This window comes from Chaetodon trifascialis, chromosome 8, assembly GCF_039877785.1.
Source record: "Chaetodon trifascialis isolate fChaTrf1 chromosome 8, fChaTrf1.hap1, whole genome shotgun sequence".
NCBI lineage: Eukaryota > Metazoa > Chordata > Actinopteri > Chaetodontiformes > Chaetodontidae > Chaetodon > Chaetodon trifascialis.
The window spans coordinates 3661837-3687790 of NC_092063.1; the positions used below are offsets into that span (position 1 = coordinate 3661837).

Consider the following 25954-nt stretch of genomic DNA (forward strand, 5'->3'; position numbering starts at 1 on the left):
ATCAGATATCACTCTGCATGTGTGTGTTTGCCAGCGTGAGGGACATCAAACCGGCTATAAGGACTTTATCAAACAAGCTAGAAGTGGAAGTATTGCCTTGTTCTCGGGTGAATCTGAGATCCAGTCCCTCAGCTCGCTTTAAGTTCATCTCATGAGGCGGCACTTACCTCAAAGTCTTGATACTGCTCCTCTGTCAGGGACTTCTTGGAGACCACGAGGACCCTCAGGCCTTCCCTCGCCATGTTTCCGCACTGCAAAACAGAGGCAACATGTGGATTCAGCAGGTTCAAGAAGTCTACGAGCCTGTGAAAATCACTGCTGTTCTATACGTCACGTGTAGTGAAAAAGAAGGAAATCCACCTCCTCTTCCAGCCAATCATTGTACTGGACGATGCCTGCCATCACCACATCAGCACCCTTCATGTAGAACGTGATCTCTCCTGTAGATTCATCCTGGGAAACAATCATTCCCAATTTATTCAGCGTGAGAAACAAACAGGATACACAAACCTGGCTGACACTAAATGCCCGGGTCTGTTTCACTCAGAAGGGATTTCCACTTTGTGCCCACGTGAGCCAAAGTGCACGTGCGCCGCTTAATGATTTTGCGTTGCCTAGAAATGCACAACTTATTTTGGTATTCACGAGGGGTTTCGAAATGCGTTTGAAAATATTATCGCGAGGAAGTTGAGTTTAAAAATCCCAGGCTTCCTGAGCTACGGCCCAGCCAACAAAAATAAAGTTAGTCATCAGACTTAGTCAGAGGTTATTATAAGGTGAGACAATATGCTTTAATATCAGTCTGTTTTTCTTTTGTTTGTCTTGTCGAAGCCAGTGTCAAGCTCTAATCGCCCCCCTAGCAACAAGCACTGACCTACATTGTAGTAATATTTATAAGTGATATTTAAGCAACTGAGCAAACAAGCAAATACATTTCTCTGAAGCACATAAGAAAACAAAACAGCTGCTGAAACTTAACTGACAGACAAGAGCATAAATCACAAACACCTCCATGATGTCGGCACTCACTCGCACTATGATGCCCATCCTCTTGCTCTCATAGGTGAAGGGGAATATCTGCAGGATGGTGAAGTTCAGTATTTGGCCAGTAGGGGTCCGCAGCTGCATGGAGGACTGGTCTCTTCCCACCAGCGTCAGGCCAACGCTCTCAGTCCACTGCACCAGCGACACCTACCAACACCACATTGTAAAGGCTTCAGTGGGAGCTCATAGACGTGGATATAGGTGAATTTAACTTTAGGCGTTTTGTATTTTCAGCAACTAATTCAGTTGTGTTAGATTATCAGGTACAAACTGCAAGTGAGAAGCGTGACCGCTGCTCAGGGTGTTTATTATTCTAAAGCCATTCTGTCAATGTGATGTTCCATTACTCTAATGACAAGGAGAGCAGAGAAGGCCACTTCGGACCGAGCAGCAAGTCAGAGAGCGTCCATCAATAGCTCCAGCATTTCCAGCACTCAAGACTATTGATTGATAAACGAGGGACATGTCCATTTCTGAGCTGAAAATATTGTTTTGTCTTGATTCTTTCTGAAGGACACAACAAACGACATCCATTAATACCATGTTAACTCTGCGTGGGGAGAAAAAGAGGGCACATGACATTGCCCAATAACTTCCAGACCAGAGGCCAGATCACAAACCCAATTCATCATCCATCCTCTGACAGCTCTAATAGCACAGCCGCCAAATGGACACAGATGAGAGACGAACAGGCAAACATCGCCATGTTCCAGCTCCAATTTTATGACCACAGATTTCGCAGTTCTGAAACTCCATATTTTGGAAATACATGACTGCGTAGTCTGACAATGCCTGGCCAGCAGCACTCGAACGTCAGAAGAGCTCTGACTACCGTAATGTTTGTCATCCAGGTTGGGAAATATGAAGATTGTGCTTAGTCACAGTCTAGGAATAGTCACGGCGGAGGCATTCTGGGATCTGGCGCTGGCCACAACAGCACCACCTTTTAACAGCAGCATCTGGGCTGGCTGCAGATTTCTAACTGGACTGAATAATGCTGCATGCAGTCGCCTTGACTCAGAACTACCACACGTTTTTTTATGAGCTGACGAGCAAAGTGATTCAGATATCGGCTATCCTCGGTGAATCACACATAACAGAGGTCAGCCAGGACATTAGCGCCTGAGGGGGGGAATCCCACCTTCCTTTGCATGCAGATATCTTTAAGAAAGCGTGCAGGAAAACATCACTTTTGACTGCATTGGTAAAACCATGCATTCAACAGTCACTGACGCTGTGTCCATAGAGCTCACAGCCAAAACCAGATCTATATTAAGACTTCCTGAACGCTGAAGGAAAGCAAACTGAATCTAGATTGTATCAAACTCATACACTGCACCCTTCAGGGCTCCGAAACGCAAAGAAAACAGTTGAACTTTTTATCCAGTGTGACCTGCAAGAATAAAACGGCTCAGTTTCCTTCCCACACTGTAAGCCACAGGTCTTTAATCACGACAGATGTACTGGGCTCTATCAAAATATGCTATCAAAGAGGAAATTCAAAAGGGGATAAGTGCAATGGGCCGGGGAGCACATTAAGGAAATCCGTATTTACGCCGCAGGAAATGGATCCAAGTCGAATTCCGCAGCCCTCTTCCTGACGTTCAAAGAATTCATACAGATCAAGGACATAAATGTGGGACGGTGTTCGGCCTGTGAACGTTCCCCTTCAATAGCGAAGACACTGAAAACCAAGAAGTCTGTCCTGCTGTCAGGCCTCCCACGTCTGTCCTTGAGAAAATGACGTTAACGTAGATTAAGCGTTCAGTACCCAAAAGGCCGAGCTGAAGTATATCAACACAGACATGGAGGTATTTGCCTGTGTGTATTTACATGGACCATCTGATGGATATACTGCAGCTGCTCTCATAATAAATGTGGGAAAAGTCTACAGGTATGATTCCACACAGACACACGGAGAAAAAAGCAGAGTGATAAATCAGCAGCTGTTTAAATTGTCTCTTTTTTCGTGAAGCATTTGTAATATGAACGCTTCCACCGTGTGCACATAAAGTTCCTTATCATTAGTGCTGTTATTATCATTATTCAAACAGGATGGGCTTGCACGTTTTCTCAGTCCAGTCCAGACTGTTGGTCGCCTAAAAAAACAGGATGAGGTGGACTAACAGAATATTCTCATGGAACATTTAACTCCTGATAAAATGATGAACGTCACTAAAAGCGCAGCGACACGCCTGCGGCTCCGTGTGGTGAGCCGTCGTACCTCATCAGGGCTGGAGGCCTGGTAGACCCTGCACGTGTCCTCGTAATGCTGCTCGGCCTCGGCCTGGTCCGTCACGCCGTTGGACTCGTACACCGGTGTCACGTTGTGCACCAGGGCTATGGCCTTCACGGCCTCGTGAACTCTGCTGCTGATGGTTTTGCGGACCTTCGTGGCTGCCGGAGCCCTGGAGGCTGGAAGGTCATGGGTGGGCTGAAGGGAATTACAGAAGGTGCTGTGATCAAAAGAATGGCGCACAGGCATCTGAGAAGAGTTATAACATGCTTTCTAATGGGAGGCTTTCATTTGGCTCAAGGTTTTTCTAAGAGCGGGCAGCTATTGTAGTCAATAAAACTAGCAATCTGCACTGTGTGGGAAAAAAGAAGCTGTATGAGTGACTGACATCCTGCGAACAAGATGTACGAACACTTACACAACTCCTGTATACAACAACACACAAAGCCACTCTGAAAGCACAAATTACTAACTGGAAGTGTGGTGGTTTTAGTCTGAGAAACGAGCCGCTTCACTAAGCCCACTTTCAATCACGGCTGCGATAGCGGCCTGTAAACATAACCAGATGTGTAAAGTAAATATGAACAATTTGCTATTTTTAGCAGACTGTGCGTTCCAGGGGTTAATGGCAGCGTCATTAAAGAAGTCCGGTCAGTGCTCTGCTTGTGGGCTAATCCTGTTTCCTGCTTCACTAACCTCTGGTGTCGAGGGGGACAAAGAGTGTCATCTGAGGTCAGGAAGCATTCAACCAAACAATAATCACAAACTGATCTGTTTCTGAAAACAATGCTCGTGTCTGTTTGTTTGACCTTTTCCCAAGATTTGGGAATTTGTTTTGTTTGTTTTCTAAACGTTCTGGCTGAATTCTTTCATTTTCAGTCTTTTTGTCTCTGTGACGGACACGGAGCAGTGCTCAGACCGCGGCGTTTACCTGCGTGTAGGCGCTGAATACATGACTTTGTACTTCGTCCATCGAGTCCATCCCATATGCCACAGTTCCAAGGTGGAGCCGCCTGAACACCATTTCATTCTGAGTAAGGGTCCCTGGTAAAGATGACATGACAGGCATTCAAAGCTAATGTCAGCATCATGCTACGTGTGACTGACAGCAGAAAATATGAAACAGTGTTTTACATTTTGGTTTCTACATGAATATAATTTTGGAAACGGACTCTTCCAGCTTCAAAACTTCTGTAAAAGTCTCCCCACACCTTCCCCAGGCTGTGATTTACAAACATTACTTAAAGCAGAGTTTGCATGTCACATGTGGTGACTGGGGTAAGAAAACCAGAAGCCGTCCCTCCGACGCTGCACACAGCCTCCGTATCCTCACACTCACTTTAAAAGCATTTTCCGCCAGTATATCAAAAAGACCTCGGGGGCCTCGCGCGTACATTAGCCTGACCCGCAGACCCCGCCGGCCTTATCGCAGTCTGGATGGGAAATGGCTGATCACTTTATTGGGCATGAGGGCTGTAAATCTGACGTGTAACACCTCACGCCTCAGGAAACGCACTAGTGGAGGTGTTGTGCTCTAAAGGTGTGTATGGATGAGAGACTTTGGGCTTTTTTTATGATTTAAGGGTCCAATAAGTAGCAGGTCTCCAAGAGCAGAGACCCCACCACATAGCAAACCCCCCCAGGGAAGGAAACGACTTAACTCTGTCCTACTGGATACTTCCTTGGCAAATCCCAGCACTATAAGCTCCACACAATCAAAGGTTTTTTAACAGAAAGTGAGCCGCTTCTCACAGGCTCACCTGTTTTGTCAGTCAGCAGGTAGGAGATGCGTCCCAGCTGTTCAGGTATGGTGCTGGCCCTCACCATCGTCCCAGGGATCTTGGAGTCTTTCTTAATCATCCAGCTGAAAACTATCTTTCCCATATCCAGATTGACACGCAAACTGCATCACACAAAAACAGCAAATGAGCGCTTTCAACTCCTCGTTGTCAACACAATGCAACGCCGCAGAGGGCTCTGAAGTGGAGGATCTGAAACCATACCTGATGGGCACAATGTTAGAGAAGAGCAGCAGGAAGCGAAAGATCTGAAGGTACCACCGGCCAGCGAAGTGCTGCAGGGCCACCATCACCAGTGACACCACCACCAGAGCGCCGAACAGGATCTTAGTCAAACAGTTCACTTCCAAGTCAAACAAACCCACCTGCCATGGGGCAAACATTAGGACAAATTTCAACAGGAACGCTCTATGTAATATGCAAATCAAGTAAATCTGCGACTTAAAAACACAAAATCAAATCAAACTAAATATATCTTCGTGCACAGCAAGCGATCAAACGCTGACCTTCGGGCTCTGGTTCACGCTACTGTACCTTGTGCCTTGGGTTGGAGGTGTTCATGACACTGCGCAGCTCCCTGCCTGTGTAAATCACAACCCCCACCACAGTGCCTGCAGCGAGGGGGAGAAAAGACCTTAAAAAGCTGCCCAGGTCAATATAATAAAGGGACAACATAAAACACAGCACGTCCAGAAGATGTTTCCCAGACTTATAATCCTGACATGAGTAGACATCTGGATTAAAGGATGCATATTTAAAATTGCATAATGGAAAACATGTGACAGCGCGGTTCAAAGTGGATTAAATCTGCTGTGGAAGGAGCACACTTTCTTTAGCATTACAATGAGCAGCCCCCCCGAGCTATTTATAAATGAGCAAAACGTCTGACTGTGTGTGTGTGTTTGGTGAGAGAAGTCGTAACATGAACAGTTTGAAGGAAGCGGCGCTTCAGTGCTGCTCTGTGCTCTGTTAGGAGCAAAGGCTGGTCCTGGTTATTAGCTGCCTCTTCAGCAGAGCTGCACCATCAGTCACACATTTACCAGAGGCGACCACGCTGCTGGCCCACAGAGTGTTCTCGATGCTGAGGCTTTCGTTGACCGGAGGGTCCCCGTCTTCCTGTAACACCACACATACACAAAATGATCCGCGAGGACAGAAAAACAGTCAAATAACTGCTGTCTTTGTTAAAAGGAGCTTTTGTAAATGTGTAATAGAAACACTCACTCTGGTGAAAGTTCCAATAAAGTTGTGGATATCAATGTTTGGTTCTTCAGCATACACATACGATCTGATTTGCAGAAGATCCTGCGAGACATCACAAACGTGGTTCAGGATCAGTGACGCAGGAAAAGGTGACAAGAAGAAAAGAGCTGTGATGTTTGCTGTTGATGCAGCAGCAGTTTCCTCCGTGGTCTCTATTTTCACTGCTGAGGCTTTGCTTGAGGCTATAACTACAAGCTAAACTGCTAAGTGTTATCAGTTAATCTGCAGATTATTACTTCAAATAATCGATGATAATTTGGTCTGTAAAATGTCAGAAAACGGTGAAATAGTCCAAAACCAAAAATATTCAATTCATTATCATCAAGAAAACCATTTGAGAAATCACAATCAATGATTTTTTTGGCATTTCTACTTAAAAACTGACTTAACACAATGATAAAAATAGCCACCAGTTTATTTTCTGATAGATAAATTGATTAATCGGCTAATCGTTTCAGCTCTAGATCAACATCAACATCAGCCTTTAACTACAGATCAAACTACACCTCACCTCAGCTGCGCAACAACAGTCTGTAAAACCTGTAAAACATTTTTTATTTATCATGCAGGATGATTGCGAGTGAAGTTGTCTTGTGAAATATAAAAACATCAGCTGGAGTATTTGCTTTGAAGAGCTGCTCACACACGGAGGAGCTCTCTGAAAAGCTCGGGCCTGAGGGGAACCTTTAGTCACGACGGTTTCTGATGACGAGGCCGCCCTGCGCTCACGTTAAATCACCACCCTGTGCTAATGAAAGACTTCACTGAGATCGTGTTCGGCACGTGCAATTACACAGCAACTGCACAAACGCAGCGCTCGACCTACAATCCCCCCGACATCCTGCTTACTACCTCTCCACCTTTACTTTATGACTCACGGCAGCAGTCGGCAGTCTCTGCGTGCAGGCCACTGGGAGGCGTAGTTTCCAGTCCGTCTCCCCGTCCAGCTGGTCAGTCCGCAGGAAGCAGGAGCCTGGGAAGGAGAGGACAGGAGCTGTCACTGACGCCGGGTGCAAACACATTCACCCCTAGAGGGCAACAACAGACGGGCTTTTAGCTAAAGGACACATCACACATCCCTCATCCCTGATGATTCATCGATTGTGTAGATCATCACTTTTATATTTCAGGAGACACTGAAGGCTCCTGTCAACTGTCGCTGCTTCTGGATTATATCTGCTCTAACACACAAGTTCCAAGTTTGAATAAATGCATGAAAAAGGGGCAATAAGACAATTTAGCATGGAGTCACGGATGAATAGCAGGAACCTCTGTGAGTGGGACAAAGCTGCATTTTACTGTTGGGACAGACGTGAAGGCATCCACCACAGCCCATCCCCCCGCTGCCCCGCATGCGTCATCCTGCCCAAAACTCCCAGCCCTGGCCTAGGCTCTTCATAATTGACCTAATGGCCTCCACATGGAAGAGAGATAACCGAGCACTATTTCCAGTAAAACAAAGCCGCTGTTTTTCTTTCCATAGGAGCGGCTCCTCTCGCAGAGTTGCCTTTCTGGAGGCTGAAGATGAATCATCTCCCTGCGATGACATTAATGCTGCGCTGAGCCCTGGAGGTCGTTATTTTGAATGGACTTGTGTGGATTTTGTATATGTGCAAATAAACAATGCGATGCAATTCACTAAGTGTGCTATCCCTGACAAATCTGCCCCTAATCCATATTTGATTATTCAGATGAGGCATCCTCCTCTCATGTCTCCGGTTTTGTCTTTGCATTTGATTTTTGTGCGTCCCTCCGTTTTCCTTTTCATTATCTTCTCATTTGACAGACAAAATCAGTCATAGACGAAGATGAGGAGAAAACGCTGTTTTGTCTGCAGAGTCCGTCTCACCATTACTCTCCACCCAACCACGCTTTGAGTGATAGTTTAGTACTGGACTCAATTACAATCTAGACATTGTAGGACTTCCTGTCCTGGCTCAGGGCTAATCCCTGCACCTCAGCGCCTTTTTAAACAAGTCATTTCCCCGGCCGGCCGGCCAGCCAGCCAGGCAGGCAGCCGGCTCGTTGTGGAGATCTGGATGAATGACCAGCAGATGTTTACCATTTCTTTCAGAGGTCCTTAAAAAGATCATGTCAGCAGGAACGCGCTGGTTCTACAAAGAAAGGCAGAAAGAAAAACATGACTTCAGCATCACTTCCTGATCCTGCACTTCTCCTCCTCCCCGCTCTGCTCTTTAACTGCACAAAAGTACAACTTTTAGCTTTTCCTGTGCCACATTACCAGCAGCCAGTCAGTCAAAATAATAAGCCCTGCAGCAAATCATCCTGCCGTGGCCTGAACGGGACCCTGACCAGGTTTTACACTCTGCCTGACCTGCTCCTGTACGACACCAGACACATTCTGCATTCAGTTCATCTGGCAGCAAACTTCCTCCAGTTGAATGCCAACAAAACTGAGATGATTTTATTTGGATCCCCCACCCCTATGAACAACATGAGCAAAGCCCCTGGTCCTTGGTCATCACATTTGCAGAGCGAGGCCTGTTGTTAAAGGTAGTTTTTATCAGCTTAGAATAGCAAAGCTGAAGTACTTTTTATCTAAAGAAGCTTTTATTACCTCACACTTAGATTACTGCAACTCACTACACACAGGCTTAACCCAAAACAATTTAAACAGACTAGTACAAACTGCTGCTGCAAGACTCCTCACTAGCACCGAAAAGTCTGAGCACATTACTCCCGTTTCAGCTGAGCTTCATTGGTTACCAGTGAAATTTAGGATTGATTTTAAAGTTTTACTTTTTGTTTTTAAAGTGCTGCATGGTCAAGCCCCTCTATATATCTCTGATCTTTGATCTACCTACTCTGCTTCCAGGTCACTTAGATCCACCACAAAACAGCTCCTCGCCATCCCCCAGACACGCCGAAGAACCAGAGGGGACCGAGCCTTTTCTGCTGCAGCCCCCCAAACTCCCTCCCACCCCACATCAAACCATGTACCACTACTGTCAGTTTTAAGTCTAACCTGAAGACACACTTTTACCCTCTTGCTTTTAATTCCTTCTCATTTCTTTTTATGCTTTTTTATCCTCTTAAATCTTTTATATTGGTTCTTGTTGTATTCTTGTGTATTTCTCTTATGTACTGATTTCATTTTACACTATCTTTGCCTTACTATATTATTGGAGTCTTGTATACTTGAGTTTGTATTTTCAATATATTGCAATACCTGTAAAGCACTTTGAGTCAACTGTTGTGCGTTTAAATGTGCTACACAAATTAAATGACTTGACTTGACAGCCTTCCAAAAGCTGAACTGTGCATGGATTACTGCTAAGTGGTCGATACTCTAATTAAGATTATTCAAATGCAGGTCAATTAAAAGAGTTCATGCTCAATCACTCAGTCATATTGGTGAAAGGACAACATGTGTGACCTTTCCTTCAGCTGCGCTGAAACGAGCTGGAAACTGAAGACCGGACTCACTTCTCGAATTTCATGTACAAAGAGCAGAGAGAATCCGCTCTGTCCACCGCAAGAGTGAAACCCGAAACTAACTTAGACCTTTTAAACAACTACAAACTACAAATGGGGTTTCAAGATGAGGAAATAGTAAAAGATAATACAAAATCGAGTTTGCATTTAAGATCTAATCAAAGGCGTTGTGGGTTCACGTCTGCTGTGTGCGCATTGAGTCTGACAGGCTGTGGCTCAGCATTGATCACAAGATTACAAAATCTTTACTAACTCCTTTCACCTCAGTCACCAGAGCAGCACAGATTAACAGCCCCCTCATTACTCGCTGTCATACCAACGCTAACCTGACAGTCCTGAAAAGCAGAACTATTCGCAGGTGTGGATTAAACAATCTTTAACAAACCTTTTCCACGATTATAAGATCTCCAACTTGAATGCTGCTGCTTTTAACCTTCACTGTGCCTGAAACACACAACAGATTGGACAATTAATGCAGTGTTTTGGAAACTCTGGACGTGATTTGATGAGTTCAATATTGAACTTTCTGAGCATTTAATGAAATAGATGATTCAAGGAAAACCACACAGAGTTCCCCTGTGTTAAATCCAACATGGCTCCAGCCGCTAACGGGTGAACTGCTGTCCCGCATGCCTCAGCAGTCACCCCCGAGAATCTGAGAGAGCAATTTTCCTCACAGATTTGAAAGAATGCTGGGGGAGTTGAGCCTTTTCTCTCATTTCATTTGGAATGAACGGGCGAAATTGTTTGGAAGAGATCACTGACCCTTGACCTCTGTCGCGACCTCAGGCCTTTGCATATGTAAGACATTAAAGCGCATTAATATCGCCATGCGTTCGGGTTCACGTGAGCCTTCTGCTCCACTAAAGCTCAAACATTTTGCAGGGGAACACAAGCAACAGCTTTCAGAAAGAAAATATATCTCATATCTAATATAAAAGATGAAGCTTTGATTGATATAAGCCAGCGTTTTTTGCATATTTCTTGCTAAACATCAATCAACTGATCAGTCGATCAGTTTCTGATAATCGATTAATCTTGTTCCAGCTTCTCAAATCTAAAGAAATGTTGCTTTTCTTCATCTTATATGACAGGAAACTTGGAACAAGACAATTTGGAAGCATCCTCCATGAGCAGAGGGAAACTATTCCGGCCATTTTTCACCTTTTTTCACATTTTATGGACCAAACTAAACAGAACAACTTCACCCAGTTTATTCCTACCCACCAAAACAACACACCGAGTTCTGACATCATAAAGCTTCTATAAAGCACAAGATATGCACGGGGGCCACTATCATGGAGGCAACCAGTCATTGTGTTTATGGGTAAAACAAGCTGCCACATCAAAGGGGAAAAGTGATGGAAACCACAAGAGGTCTCCTGCCTTTTATTGCTAGTAGCACTTTATACCAAGGCCTCTTATGTACACTTTTACATCTCTGCTTTGAATTACCCACCATTTCCCCTTGCCCCAATAAGCTTTAACAGGACCAACCTCCTACAGTTAATAGACGCTGATGCTGAGAAATAAGCAGCGTGGTTCAGATATCAACACGAGGAGGCATAACCAGGTCTCTGATCCGTACCTCTGGTTGAAAGCTTGCTGTAAATCTGAGAGTTCACTTCTTTGTCTCGAACGTAGCATCTTATTTCTTCGACTGCCTCCCTGATGACGGTGACAATCAAAACGAGCCCCTGGAGGATGAAATGTCAAAGAGAAACGAGTTATTTTCTCCAGAAAGAGCGGAGAGCAGCTAACCGGCTTTACGTATGTGAAAGCTGTGGAAACTGCGTTTGAGGGAAATACTGAAGATTTATGTCACAAAATACAGAGAGGCACAAATTCAGCAGGAAAAAAGCAACAGACTGACTGTGATAATAAAGGACGAAGGGAGGAAAGCTTTGTGTCACATACCAAAGGGACCCAGTAGGTGTAGAGAGCGCCGAGACGCAGCTCGTTGACAAACTGGGAGCAGGCCAAGAGCAAAAAGTACAAGTTGAAGAAGTACTTGAACTGATTGAAGAGAACCTGTGAACATAAAGCACAGAGTGAGACGTTTGCTGTGTGGAAAGTCACCGTGCATATCTGACATTTACTGCAAGCCTTTTCTTTTAGGCCATGACTGATGACTGATGTTGACAGAAAACGGATTCGGCGTCCGTTATTCTCAACGCAGACCAAATATTTCATTTACTGAGAATATAAACAGCAAATGAGCCTTATATGAAAATCAAATGCAAGTTTCTGAATGAAATCCTGTGTATTAAAAACTCAAACTGATGCAAAAATATACCTGAATATAAACAGTATGAGAAAATCTCTGACTGCAGACAAATTCATATGATCTTACGCTGACATGTGACCCACATCTAGTAAAAAGTAAAACACTCTTTTCACTGAACACTGTAACACATAAAGTCGTTTTTCCTGCACTTGTGTCAGTCTTCAAATTAACACTCGTGCAACAACTTTGCTCAATTTCATTACCACCAGCGTGCAAGATTACTACCAAGTTAAAAGCTGTGTCTTCTTGTGGCTACTGTGCGTCATTTCCAAAGCTGCTGCCACGTGGAGATCATGAAACATCAAGACTACAGTCTGTTCCAGTGACAAGAACAAGAACCATTTGCAATGCAAAGAAAGGCTTTGCTCTTGTCTTCTGCTTCCCAAACAAATCTGAGCTACTTTCAATGTCTGACTTCACGTACAAAAAAAAAGGCATAAGATCTTAAGACAACTGAATGTCCGGAAAACAAATGCATATGTAAATCAGGCGGGGGGAGAAAGCGATGGTCAGAGACACACAGCTTCGTAAACCCTGTCCATGTGATCATGAAGCGCTTTGAGAACGTGCAGCTGTTTGTCCACATGCGGCCGAAACGATCTCGTCATACTGCCGACGTGCCAGCTGAGGAAAGTGATCAATATTTTATTTACAAACCAACCTCACCAGCATTTCAGTCCCGCACGTTCCTATGAGAGTGCAAACTGTGCATCTGTCGGAAAATGCCCACTGGATTAATACATTTAAGTAAAATATAAGCATACATGCATATGCTAACAGGCAAGAGTTTGGGAAATAAGACTACAGCAGTCTTAGATTAAAATAAAGAAACATAAGCCTAAAAACACAAGTAATATTCATATCTGAGGAAGGTATCTGATCCAGAGCTGAGACACGAAGTTCATCAACAACTATTTGGATAATTTATTCATTCGCTTTAGTCCCTTTTGAAGCTAAGATGCCAAACATTTGCTGGCAAAATGGAAATTTTTCTTTTCTAACAATTTACAGACTTAATTATTAATCTGGAAATTAACTGCAGCCTCATTTAAAATGAGTCAAACATTACAGTGAGCTTCAATGTCCTGACCACCCACAGTGTTAGCACCCCACAGCGAGGAGTGAGAGATGACAGCCGAGATGACCACAGTCCTAAGATTATGACTGTCTTAAAGGGACAGCGAATCAGGGCCAGGCTGACAGAGGTGGGTGGTGGTTTGGGGGTTAAAAGGGAGGGAGGGTGGAGGGGTGACCTTTGACTGACACTAACCGCAGGCAGGAAGGTGAAGAAGTTGTACTTCTGGTTGTTAATGACATTCCTGGGGTACCTCTGCTCCCTCTTTTCTGGGTGGCCGAGCCACACGGTGCGGGGACGGAAGTCACCCAAGCCACAGCATCTCGACCACGGGCAGCACCTGAGGGGAAGACGTCGAGGAATTTCACCTTTAATCTCACCATTTGGTTCAACAGCAATCATGAAAAACAAGTCAATGTTTAGGATTTAGTTGATCAACTTGTTTCACTTCAAAATGAAGACTCTGTAGTTGTATTGTGAGACGACGGCTCCATTTTTAATGAATTTCCCGTCACATCTCTTAGTTAATGTGTCGCTTACTGCAGCTACAAACCCACAGACCAGACTAGGCTTGACTAAAGATCCATGACCATGGAGTCTGGAGAGATTATACTTTACAGAATAAATATTAACCTCATGAGGAAAAGGGTGGCCACTCCCTTCCATCTACCCAAAGAAAACATACCACATCAATCAGCTCAGCGTCCAGTAACTTCCTGATTAATAATTGAATGACTGCGTTAGTTATAAAACACTGACAATAAAGAAAATACAGGTGTGACAAATAAAAAAAAAAAGCCTCGATTGGCTGCAGACTGCAGGGGTCTATTCAGAGATCAAGGAAACAAGTTTTATGACAGGACTCAGTTTTTTATACGCCTTCACAGCATTCACTGTCCACAAGCCGTCTGCTGGACATGGCATCGTGCCCACTGCTGTTAATTTCTGGAGTCAACTGTGTGATAAGACCCGCAGTGGATGAAACACAAGGTTGCTGCCCGCCTTCATACACGAGAGCTTCAGTTTCGGGGGCCTGTTGTTGTGCATGCTGGCTCGTCATGGCTTAGTGGAACAGGTGAACAACATGAAGCCTTTATTAATATCTATTAGTAACACCTGTGCTTTTCCTGCCACGCCAAGTCAGAACGTCCGCTGTGAGCTAGACCCTTTTTATGATGAACTATTAGGTCAAATAATTTCTCAGTGAATTGTTTAGCATTTAAAATGTCAGTTAAATCTTTTTTATTCTATAAAACTTCAAAACAATAGTGAGTTAACAAGCAGAAATTTGCAATAGCTGCAACCACATCCATGCATGCATGCATGCATGCACGCACACACACACACACACACACACACACACACACACACACACACACACACACACACACACACCCTTCCCACAAAACCTTGTGCAACACTGAGTTTGGAAGTTACGCACCTTTTTCTGAGAGGCACTCCCATGGCCACGCCCCCCTTGAGTCAACCAGTGTGAACACCAACACACACCTTCACACACACACACACACACACACACACACAATTGACCCCCATGCCAAATTTCAGCCTGCTGGGATGAAAGCTGTGGCTGCCAAAGGGCGGGGAAATCTTTGCAGACCAAAGAGAAAACGCTTACAGAGCTGCAGTTAACAAACACGTCCATTATAACTTCCCTGAAAGCATGTTGTCATACTCAAAAGTCTTGTTTTGTCCAACCAGCTGCTGAAATCCTGCAAATCCCCCACATTGGAGAGGCCAAGACAAGTTAATGTTTGACATTTGACTGCAAAATTTTGGATGTGTAGTACACTGAGTTGCCAGTTTATTAGGAACACCTAGCTGAAACCAGGGTGGTCTGATGCAACAGTACTGCTGTTTTTACTGAAACTGCTTTGAGAGCTGCTGATATTATGCAGTACTATTGATCTGTGCTGCATAATACAGAGAAATGTGTGTGTTTTAACCCAACCTAACCTCTGATATAAAACTGAGCTGAAAACAGGACACCTTCACGTTGATGGAGGTGGGATTTATTGTACTTTTGTAGTGGACTGCCTTAGTTTGAGCAAGGTGAGTGTACACCTATCATGACAGAGGATGGGCAGGTGAGCTGAGGACAATGATGGATCAGGTTTGGCTGTAACCAGAATGCTAACAGCAGACAACTTGTAGCAGCTAGCTTCAACATGTCTGCCTTATGAACAGCTAATTAGCGGTTCCTCAGTCTTCGTTCAGGGTGTCATCACGGGCGGTGACATCAGCCTGGCCGCCTCAGCAGACCACTGGCTGCATGTCAGCCCTGTCGGTGCCTCTTCCTCATCATTTAGTAGGCCTGCCCCGTTACGTGCCGGCCAAAATAAACCTGCATCACGTAGCTAGCACGAGAAATTAGCATACACTTCTGTAAAGCCGGGGCCTACATTCGTGCTCTTTGAGCTCCGAGCAAATATTGACATCATGGGCGTCATGCACTTGTTCCAACTGTAGCCCGGAATAAGGATGCCTCCGATAGCTCTAGCTAGCTTTTAACGGCTAAAATGAATGGCCGCATCGTTTTTATTAACAAATATGTGTCTGTTAGCCGTCGTTTCCTCCCTCGCTGCTGTTTTCCCCTGAAACCCGCCGCCGTTTAGCTAGTTTTTGAGACACCGTCGACGCTCCGGTGAACGTTTCAACGGTTGATGTGACATCGACAGAAGCTCGCGAGCGAAACACGTTTAAAAGACAATAAAAATGTCTCCCAGTCGATATTCCCGCACTGTTTGACGGTCTTACCCATTCCTGTGTTTACTGTCGTGTCTTTTCTGCCGTCTCACGGGCTGCAGCGGGATGTTGTCGGTCATTCCTGCGGCTCCCGGCGGCGGGTGGAGGCTGTCGGCGGTCCGCCTGGCTGTGGCGGCGCTGGGCGGAGGCTCCGCAGCTGTCAGTCAGACAGGACGGTGAAGCGGAGTCAGCTGGGACGCGAAGAGCGCTGATCTGAGCCGTTTCATCACGAAATATGTGGATTTTTAGACCTCTATTTGCCCAGGACAAAATAAAATATAAGCAGAATCAGTCTTGAGTAGGCTTCATCTCAATGTACTCACAATTTATAAGACAGTAGAAATAGACATGCAGCTGAAAAACAAGCACACCAAAATAAACAATAATTACATACATACAAGTAACCCAGGTGTAGAAATAGGTACACATATAACATATATAAAACAACCAACAACATACAGAGTCTTTAATCAAGTGTCAAGTGTTGTAAACAACACAAACAGTATGTAAATATTGAGTTCAGTATGTATTCATGTCTGAATGCAGTGTTCACAGCCTGCAGTTATATTTGACACTGTGCATTTTAAACTGTAAATACAGTCATTTGTAAGTAAGTTGATGTTTTAATGTTACATTCTATTTATTCGTAGGATGTTTCTTGTCAGTTACTCTCTGCATGACTCTGAAATTAACATCAAATTATTATAGTAATGGTTGGTGAATAAATTCTTCAGAGGCTGGTGTGTTTGTGGAAGTACATGTCAATTTGCCTCTATGTAATACTGTTTTGATGAAACTACAGCACAATGGTGGAGATTAACAGTACATCTACTGTACTGAAGTGCAGTTTTGAGATATTTGTACTATACCTGCACATTTGCCTTTTATGCTACTTCATACTACTGCATCACATTTCAGAGGGACGTCGTACTTCAGCAACATTTATTTATCTTCAGCTACTGCTCACTTTGATTTTACATTACACAGACACGTGAGTGTGATGCATTAACACAGATTAAATGCAGGTGTTTTCAGCTGTTAGGGCTGATTTGTCCAGCTCAGGTTGGATCTGTAGGATGGCTAGGGATGCATGGATGTGCACTAAGGCAGCAGAAATGTACTGTTTGTATAATGCATGCCAAAACTTTGACTTCAGTGATGTAGAAGAGGCACAGCAGTGTTTGTTATCATGATTTGGAGCCACCACAAATGACAATACCTTGTTTTTACCTTAAGTGTTTACATCCTGGGCAATACTTTTTATAGTTTATTTCATAAGAAACTTGCTGACATACAAACAACTGAAGCAGTCAATGCATTACTGTCCTTTATCCAATCATGTGTTCATAAAGTGGTGAAATTCACTCCATCCTCGCTTGTGAACAACTGAGCCTTTCCAGGATGCCCCTTTCATACCCAATCATGATACTATCACCTGTTACTAATCAACCTGTTTACCTGTGAAACCTGTTTACCTGTGGTGCAAACGGGTGTCTTTGGACCATTCCACATCTTTCGCAGTCTTTAGTTGCTCCTGTCCCAACTTGTTTGAAACATGTTGCTGCATCAGACTCAGAATAAGCAGATATTTACAAAAATCAATGAAGCTGATGAGGTCAAACATTAAATATAGTCTTTGCGTTTTCAGGCGAGCTGTTATACCACAGTACAGGTGTTTCTGTATTTCCACCATCTCTGTGTGTCCCCAATACAAGTTTGATTCCCCATAATGACAGTTATGCAGGGTATTACATCATGTAAAACTCGTGATGGGAAAGGCCACTGTATGGTTGACCTAAAATGGATTGTGGACACACATGATTGCAGAGCGCCTTCAGTTGTGGATGCAAATAGTTTTTCGTTGCAGATGCAAAACGGGAAAGGATTAATGGCCGCTGACGGGTCATGAGAATAGGAAAAAAAATTCACTTGAGACATCTGAAGGTTAATTGATGTAAATTATGTGGATTTTATGTGGATTCAAACTTGCCTGTGCTGGTGGTATCGGGGTGGGGTACATTTCAATGCCAGTTGAAAGTGTAATGCGACGAATGGGTTTACGCCAGCTGCACAAAGCCGACTCAAATATCAGCTCAAATAAATTTGGCAACAGTCTTCTGTGGTGAATTAACGACAGGAAAAATGTTGAAAAAGTCACCCTGATTTTATTTTTCAAAATCAGAAAACATTTAAGTGAAGGAAACATTTGAAAAACAAAAACATTTACATTGTAAACAGGCCAAATTGGCTCAACATTACTTGAATTGTAGAGACAACTTGAAAGCAGTTTTGACATTGTTTGCTAAAGAAAGGCACAACTTGGCAAATGCATATCGATAAGGAATGTACAGCAGGGGCCTACGAAGTACTCTGACCATTCTGAGTTGTGTAAAGTGTCCAGTGATACATTCATTACTGTTCAACTCAGCAGGTTGAGAATGAAAAATCTTATCGCATACTCAAGAATGTATCGGAAAATGTACAGATCGTCGCTGTGAGAGTCGGGGGGGGTGGAGGACAAGTAAAATCTAAACGAGGTAGAACTTACCCCCCCGAACCCAAGCATTTTGTGAAGCATAAATAAATTAAATGATGCTACAAGCTGATAAGATAACCTAGAAAAAAAAAGTCTGACAGTTAATTGAAATTGTTTTTTTGAAACCACATCTGACAGGAAGGAAAAGTTAACAAAATAGTCGATTTGCCCTTTCCCTGTTCAGCCAGCACGATAAAAGCAGTGAAATGCAACTATAAAATGTAAATGTAACCACAACCTGAAATAAAGTGCAGGCATGAGAACGTTAAGCATATAAAAGCCTTCAGACCTCAGCCAACTAAACTTGACTCTGCAGATTTACAAGTGGAATATGTTTGTGGGGGACTTTGGGAAACTGATAGTATGAACTAAGTGTAACGCTACACAGTACAACCCACTAACTTATCAGTCTAACGAAGCCTTCAAAACAACCTTCTGGTGCAGTGAAAGACGACAGCAACATGTACAGTTTGAGTTAGGCACTTGGCAAAAGGCTCGAGTCAGTAACTACTGTATCATAGCACCAATGCGGCAAAGATGAAAGCCTATTCCATAACCTACATTATCCGAAACCGATGACTGAACTGTTGCACCTTGATAATTTGGAATAATCCATCAATCCGATCAACGCCCCTTCAAAATGAGACACGCTAATGACATTTACCTCTACGAAAATGTACAATGTCATAAAACATATGGCACACAATAGGAGGGAAAGTAGTCATCATAGATACATACCGTTTACTACACCATTATATCTGAACACTGAGACATGGTGCCATGCCCTGAAACTTTCCTATTAAAGTCAAAATCCTTCAAAAGTATCTAGGAGACGATCTGAAGTAAAGCAGTTTCAAGTAAGTTATACATTCAAACTTCTGGATAGACAGCAAAACAAAAAAAGAATGCACAGGAGAAAAAAAAAATACCCGCATATATATTTATGTAAAATAAAATACAACTACAGTAGTTATATCAAGTTCAACTAAAAATAACACTTGAGAGTCGTTCAGATCAGGAGGGAAGAGAGCTGCGATGAAGTTACTGGAAAAATTCAAACAATCTAAGCAGATTTCTACAAAGTTTCCTCTGAATATCGATTGTACCTCATTCAAAAAGGACACATTCAAAAACTGACTTCATGTGATGAACTGATGGCTGAAAAGCCTAATTGACTGCAATTTTACCCTCCTCCATGAAATGTGGGAACTGTGATTTTGGCACATTGTCAGAGCTGTTCTTCTCAATTTCAGCCATGGTGGCAGGCAAGCCAGAGTGGGATCCATCCATCTTCATGAGGCCTCCAGTGGATCCAATCAGGGGCCCACCGGCAGGGCTCCCGGGCAGCGGGATGCCGCCGCCCTGGATGACAGATATTTCATTGGTCTTCATGGTCAGGCCACCACTGAAGGCAGCAGCATACTGGTTCCACAGAGAGGGGTCAAAGTTTATTTGTGGAGCACCCAGTTCTTTGGGGGCCTGCATCATTTCTGGTAACATCTTAGCTTCGGAGCTCATTGCCATCAGCGCCATGGGATTATCCAGAGACAAACGCTGGCCACGCCGTGACGAGTTGTTCCACATGTGAGTGCCGATATGCACCTATAAAAAAAAAATAAAAAATGATAAGACAGTTGATTACAATCCCATCAAACACATAATTATTCCCAAGTAGACGCCTAAAATTAGGGCTGCAACTAACAATTATTTTCACTATAGATAAATAAAATCAATAATTTAGTCTACAAAAAAAAAAAAAAAAAAATTGTGAACAATTATAAAAAGTGATGCTTCTTTTGTCCAATAAACAGACCAAAACCCAAAGAAAAGCAACAAATCCTCAGATTTAAGAAGCTGGAACCAGCAAATGTTTGACATTTTTTACTTGAAATATGACTAATCTTTGCAGCGCGACTAAAAACAGCCTAATCAGCACTTTGTCAGACAAACAGAGGACCTACCTTTAGATTTCCCTTGGTGGTGAAGGCCCTGCCACAGATGTTGCAGGCAAAGGGCTTCTCTCCTGTATGAGTGCGCTCGTGGATCTGCAAGGCGCTGGCAGATGAGAAGTTCTTGCTGCACACATTACACACGTGCTGTTTGGTTGATCGGCGCGGTGCGGTGGAAATGGAGGGCATGGCTGTTCCCTGAGGCATGTGGGAGCTGAACAAACCATGAGGGCCCAACGGATTCTCTGGAGGGATCTTCATCTCCAGACTGGCCAGACTTGATGGTATCCTCATGTAAGGCATGTTAGTAGGAACTGTTGGAAAAAGGAGGTGGAAAATTACATCAAAGCATCGAATAGGACAGCCTCTAAAATGCTTTTCGTAACCAATACTCACCATAGTCTCCGTTTGTGAATGGAACGCCGGGTTCCTCTTTAATTGCTTTGGGAGTGAAGCTGCTGGAAGCTGTGAGGTCAAGGGCTCCACCCGACTCAGTGCCACTTTGAGCATCACCATCAGCCTCCAGTTTTGACATACCGCGGGCGTACTCATCAACAGCAGACTCAGGAGACTTGCAGCTACTCGTGTTGTTGTTTACTGGGGAAGATGAGTGGAAGGACATGGCAGAGTCAGAAACGGCAGGACTACGGCCGTTCTGATATTCCTGCTCTCTTGGAGCCGATGGGGATTCTTTGGATGTTCCCTCACTTTCCGAAGCGGTGCTACTCTGTCGTTTCAGTGCAAGAGCAGAGGTGAGGTTCTTCAGAACATCTAGGCTGGAAAACACAGCGGGGGCGACATGCTGCTGTGGTTGTTCCTCAGAGGCAGATGGGAGGGACTCTGAGACATCATTTGGCTTGTGGGGGTTCAGCTCTGCCTCGTGATCCTCCATGTTTGCTTCAAAACCATTGGTATCCACGGTATCTTCTGGTAGAGAGGACTCCATTGCTTCTGCTGCTTCAAACTGGTTTTCTGGCATCGGGGTGTTGGGGATCTGGCCACCCATGTGCATACGAATGTGCTGCTGCAGAACCACAGCGTTGGTAAACTTCTTCTGGCAGATGGGACATGAGTGCTGCATTTTAAGAGGAGTGTTAGCCCTGTGCACGCCATAATGGGCCTTGAGGTTACCTTTGGTGGAGAACGCACGGCCACAGATTTTGCACTTGTAGGGCCTCTCGCCGGTGTGTGTACGGTAATGCATTTTCAGCGAGCTCTGGCAACTGAGCACCCTATGGCAGATTACGCACTCGTTGGGGTCATTGGTTCTCTTTTCCAGGCCATCCACCATCTGCTGAAGTTTTGCAGTCCCAGAGCTCTGTTCTCCTGGGAGGGCACTGCCATTCATGTGATGCAGCACTCCAAGCAGCTCTTTAGTGTCCTTCTGAATGGGATCCAGTCCAGTCTCTTGGCCAAACAAATTAGAGGAAACAGATGGGGAGCCATCACTCGTTGATGGAGAGGGTCTCTGGGAAAATGGGTTCTCTGCAAAGCTCTCAAATGTTGTCTTCAAGCCTGGCATGGATGAGGGGTGGAACCCAGCAACAGGATGGCCCAGCATAGGCTTAATTTCAGTCAAATTTGACTCATCCATGGGCACAGACATGCCAAAGGGAATGCCACTGCTGGTGGGAATATTGTCAAGGTGCTCTGGCACAGGATGTGGGTTCATGCTGATGTTAGGGTACTTGTCTTTATGCCTCTGGAAATGCACTTTGAGGTTTCCTTTGGTTGTGAAGCGGTTTCCACAAATGTTGCACTTGAAGGGCCTCTCGCCGGTGTGAGAGCGCAGGTGAATCTGGAGAGCACTGTCATTGCCAAAGGTCTTTCCGCAGTACTTACACTTGTGCTTGTACAACGAGTCACCGTTCTTTGAATCTGGCGTGAGGTTCAGCATCTTCGTCTTCACTTTTTTGGAGGACTCGATCCCTGCTTGGATACCATTGAAGGTGCTGGAGAAACCCATTACACCTGGTGACTGTGGCAGCAGTGCTGGTAAACGGCTGGCCAAATCTGGAATGCCCTTCAAAATGTCTGTTTTAGAAGCCAGTCCTGTGGGTAGAGACGTAGGGATGCCGGTGGGGAGAGGTAGTTTACCTTGCTTCATCGTCTCCATAGAGAGGCTCTGACTGCCGGTCCTTTTTCCTATCAATGCCGCTGCGGCAGACAGCTGTTGAGAGAGATGTGCACCAAGAGCTTTCAGAGGGTCCATTACTGCCCCTACTGATGACTGCAGACCCTGTGGAGTCATCATGGCGACTTGGATTCGAATCTGTTCTGTGAGCTGGATTTGTTGTAGCTGCTGTTGCTGGAGGCACACCAATTGTTCCAAGATCATCGGGATGGCCTGGATGGCTTCCTGTGATGAGGAAGGAGATTTATTATTTGAAGAATGCTGGGAGACGGCCACTTTAGTGTCTGCCATGGTTTCAAGAGTGACATTTGAATCTTGGAGTTTGGACAATGCATGGAAAGCCATGTCAGGGCTAGCAGCCACCTCTTCCCGGTCCTGTTGTCCCAAGTCCTCTGCGTTCTCGTCCTCTGTTCTCTCCATGTTCTCTGTATTGATATTTGACAGGGAATGACTGCTGGACCGACTATCGTCATGGTCACTCGTTAGGCCATCGGGTGAGCCTTGCGAGTACTCCTCAGGCACTTCATTGCCATCTCCATCTTTCATGATGACCACTTGTTGACTTTTAGTGCAATTTTTCTCATGCTCAAGAAATTCTGCTTCATCAAAGAACTCGGCACAGCACTTGTTGCAGACCCTGGTCTCCTCCATTCTGAACCTCTTCACTTCGCGTCCAGTTTCCTCAGCTTCATCATCTTGAAGAATCCCTAAAAACAAGAGGATACAGTTATGACAACATTTGATGAATACAGTAATATTTGGGGGGAAAAAAGGGAATTTAGCATAGTCACAGTATAGTTGAGTAAATTTTGCAAACTTTGAAAACAATATTAGAGGTCATGTGTCCAGATTAGTCAAAATGTTGTAAGAGATAATAGATACAACACCAGCCTGTAATATTTTAACTTTGTGATGCTTATTATTAAATGCTGTGACTAGGTGCTGATTTGAGCCTATTTTAATCATTGAGGCTTCAGTTTGCTGCGTTTATTGGATAGTCCTGTTCCTCTTATTTTGTCCACTCCCTGTAGGTCTCTGCACTGGCTGTTGAGGACTCTGAATTTGGGCTGTTGTCAGCAGGGCCAGCAGAGGGCAATCATCTACCTGTGACACTATCCAGAACAATGTCCACAAAGACAAAGAGCCCTGAGCATTAAATTACTGTTTCTGAAACATGCCACCAAGCACTTGCTAAAAATCAGATCTGTTTCCACTGGCGCCACATGTGGGGCCACACCAACATCCAGTAAAGGATGAATCTATCTGCCACAGTGAGAAATTAATCTCTATAAAACAAAGTTTACTGTGTAAACATGGGATCAGAGGGGGGAAAACAGAGGGGCAATCTAATGCTGATTACCTTCAAGCATTTTCACAGCCTGTGAAAGCCTGATAACTTCTCCTCTGTGTATTTTAATTTGTCTGCTGACCATGAGGCCATTTCACAACTGGGTGTATTGTTAAATGCTAATGCTTCAGAGAAAGGGGGTAGACCACCTGTTTGCATTTGCCCGAGGAAACTGTTGGACTTGTTAATTGCTCACCAGGAGGCATTGAAGCGGTGTTACCAAAAAAAAAAAAAAAAAAAAAAGCTGAACTGCGTTTCAAACTGATGTATGAGCAAACAGAAAACCACCCACATGTGCGCGCTACAGTCCTGGAGCTCTTCATACAATCAACACCGACAGGAGCAAAAGGTGGAACTTCATATTCAGGTATGCACTGTTTTCTTGCCCTCCAATGAAAAAAAAAAATCACTACTTGTGGATTAGGGAGTAAAAATGAGGAGGCAACGCGCTGGTTTACCACTTGACGGCGCATGACCTTTCGTGGGGTACATGACACGAGGTCAGACTAAACCTTCAGCTCACGGGGCTTGTGGGCGACACATAATGTGAAATATTCCAGCAAACTATAGTCATAAACTCAGATACAAACCGCAAATACACTGCGGCCTTACAGAGCAAGTTAACAAAGTTTCCCCAATTGTAAAAGGTGAGGTCTCCGGCAGCGCTGGAGCCTGCATATGGCACCACCAAAACGCACCCCCACCCAGTCTCCACAGAAAGGCCACTGCTCCATCCCCCACCTCTCCACATATGTACGAAAGGAAACAGTCATGCATTAAACTGGGGGATTTATTGCCTTTAGGTCAGCTTACTCCAGAGTCACATTTCATACAGGTTTTGGAGACCTTTGTTCAAAAGCTCATTTTTGACGCACGCTAGCAAGAAAATATCAGGAACCAAATACACACATTACTACATTAGATACAGAAATACTCCAAGCAGAGAGTCATTAAATTTACGACACAATAAACAATGGCGACTGTGACAATAGCCATCTAAATTCAGTCAAGAGGCTCCGAAAAGCCGCAGTAACATTTGCCAGTGATTAAAAGTTGTGCGTCAGGATAAATGAGACCAGTTTGTTCGCAAATATCTGAAGGAAAAAAACTGCATCCCGAGCAGAAAGGCAGTGATTCAGTGTCACAACTTCCCACACAAGTCGACAAAGCATCAAACAAGCAACAGGTAACGACACACGCTTCATTCAGTGAATCCAAAAAGTTCAAAAAGGGATCGACCGGCTTCACTTCCCACGAAATCACGACCCGAGAAACCTCAAAGCATCGACGATTCAGGATGAAATGACTCATTTGTTAATCTTTAAAACCACATAAAAAAAGCTAAAAATAAAAGCTGCTTCATCGTTTGACCTCTGGCGAGGAAATTAAGTAAAAGCTGACAGCGTTGCGTTTTTTAAACACCTGTACTGTGTTTAAAATCATTTCTGAACGCGTCGCTTCCCAAAACTACGCGTGACTGCTGGTCAATTCAGACGGACAGCAACAGGTCAAAGTGCGAGAGGAACAATGTAAAAGGCAGCAGCCCCCCAAAACTTTCAGATAAAATGTCCCACAGCTCACAGCACGGCATGGCAGGGCCACACGGCTCTTTCCCGGGGAAGCCTCTCTCCTCTCCTGTGCGTAAACTTACCGTTTCCCAGCGAAACGGGCTCTTCGGAGTCGATGTGCTGCGGTTTGGCTTGCTTTCGCCTCGACATGGTGCAACCATCAGGAGCAAAGAGTTGCAAACAATTTCCCTCTCCTTCTCCTCCGAATTCTTCGGCTTGGAAAATTAGCCCCTCAAGTAGAAATGCGCATGTCAACGTAATTATTATTATCAATAATGCATTGCGATTTATCACGGTCCTCTGACAGCTGATTGGCTCCAGTCCAAGTGCTCACACATTATTCAAATGTGCTCCCCATTGATGAGCGGAGAGCAGCGGCGGGAGGGGGCGGGAGGAGCCCTGCGAGTGGCCGGAGCGCAGGATGGAGGCAGGGTTAATAACACCCAACTCATCGCTCCTTTTCCTTGTTCATGAAAAAAAAAAGAAAGAAAGAAAA

The 25954-nt window shown here is 44.4% G+C and overlaps 2 protein-coding genes across 2 annotated transcripts in view; both read right to left on the bottom strand.

The window, feature by feature from the left end:
• LOC139334671 (probable phospholipid-transporting ATPase IIA) overlaps positions 1–16062 on the bottom strand; it is a 30177-nt gene extending 14115 nt beyond the window's left edge. The window contains exons 1-17 of the mRNA XM_070967718.1: positions 15936–16062; positions 13356–13500; positions 11716–11829; positions 11387–11495; positions 10184–10242; positions 8405–8456; positions 7221–7315; positions 6304–6384; positions 6120–6195; positions 5614–5690; positions 5284–5444; positions 5041–5183; positions 4212–4324; positions 3269–3478; positions 1030–1191; positions 361–453; positions 168–251 (exon numbers count right to left, since the gene is read on the bottom strand). Of these exons, the coding sequence (XP_070823819.1) occupies positions 168–251; positions 361–453; positions 1030–1191; positions 3269–3478; positions 4212–4324; positions 5041–5183; positions 5284–5444; positions 5614–5690; positions 6120–6195; positions 6304–6384; positions 7221–7315; positions 8405–8456; positions 10184–10242; positions 11387–11495; positions 11716–11829; positions 13356–13500; positions 15936–16003 (1842 nt within the window). The 5' untranslated portion in view covers positions 16004–16062. The remainder of the gene's footprint in view (positions 1–167; positions 252–360; positions 454–1029; positions 1192–3268; positions 3479–4211; positions 4325–5040; positions 5184–5283; positions 5445–5613; positions 5691–6119; positions 6196–6303; positions 6385–7220; positions 7316–8404; positions 8457–10183; positions 10243–11386; positions 11496–11715; positions 11830–13355; positions 13501–15935) is intronic.
• A 2062-nt stretch (positions 16063–18124) lies between these two features.
• sall4 (spalt-like transcription factor 4) lies at positions 18125–25657 on the bottom strand. Its single transcript, XM_070968737.1, has 4 exons — positions 25542–25657; positions 20805–23249; positions 20421–20722; positions 18125–20061 (listed from the first exon to the last, which is right to left on the bottom strand). The coding sequence occupies exons 1-4, from the start codon at positions 25606–25608 to the stop codon at positions 19627–19629; spliced, it is 3249 nt and encodes a 1082-aa protein (XP_070824838.1). The 5' UTR covers positions 25609–25657; the 3' UTR covers positions 18125–19626.
• Positions 25658–25954: the final 297 nt, after the last annotated feature.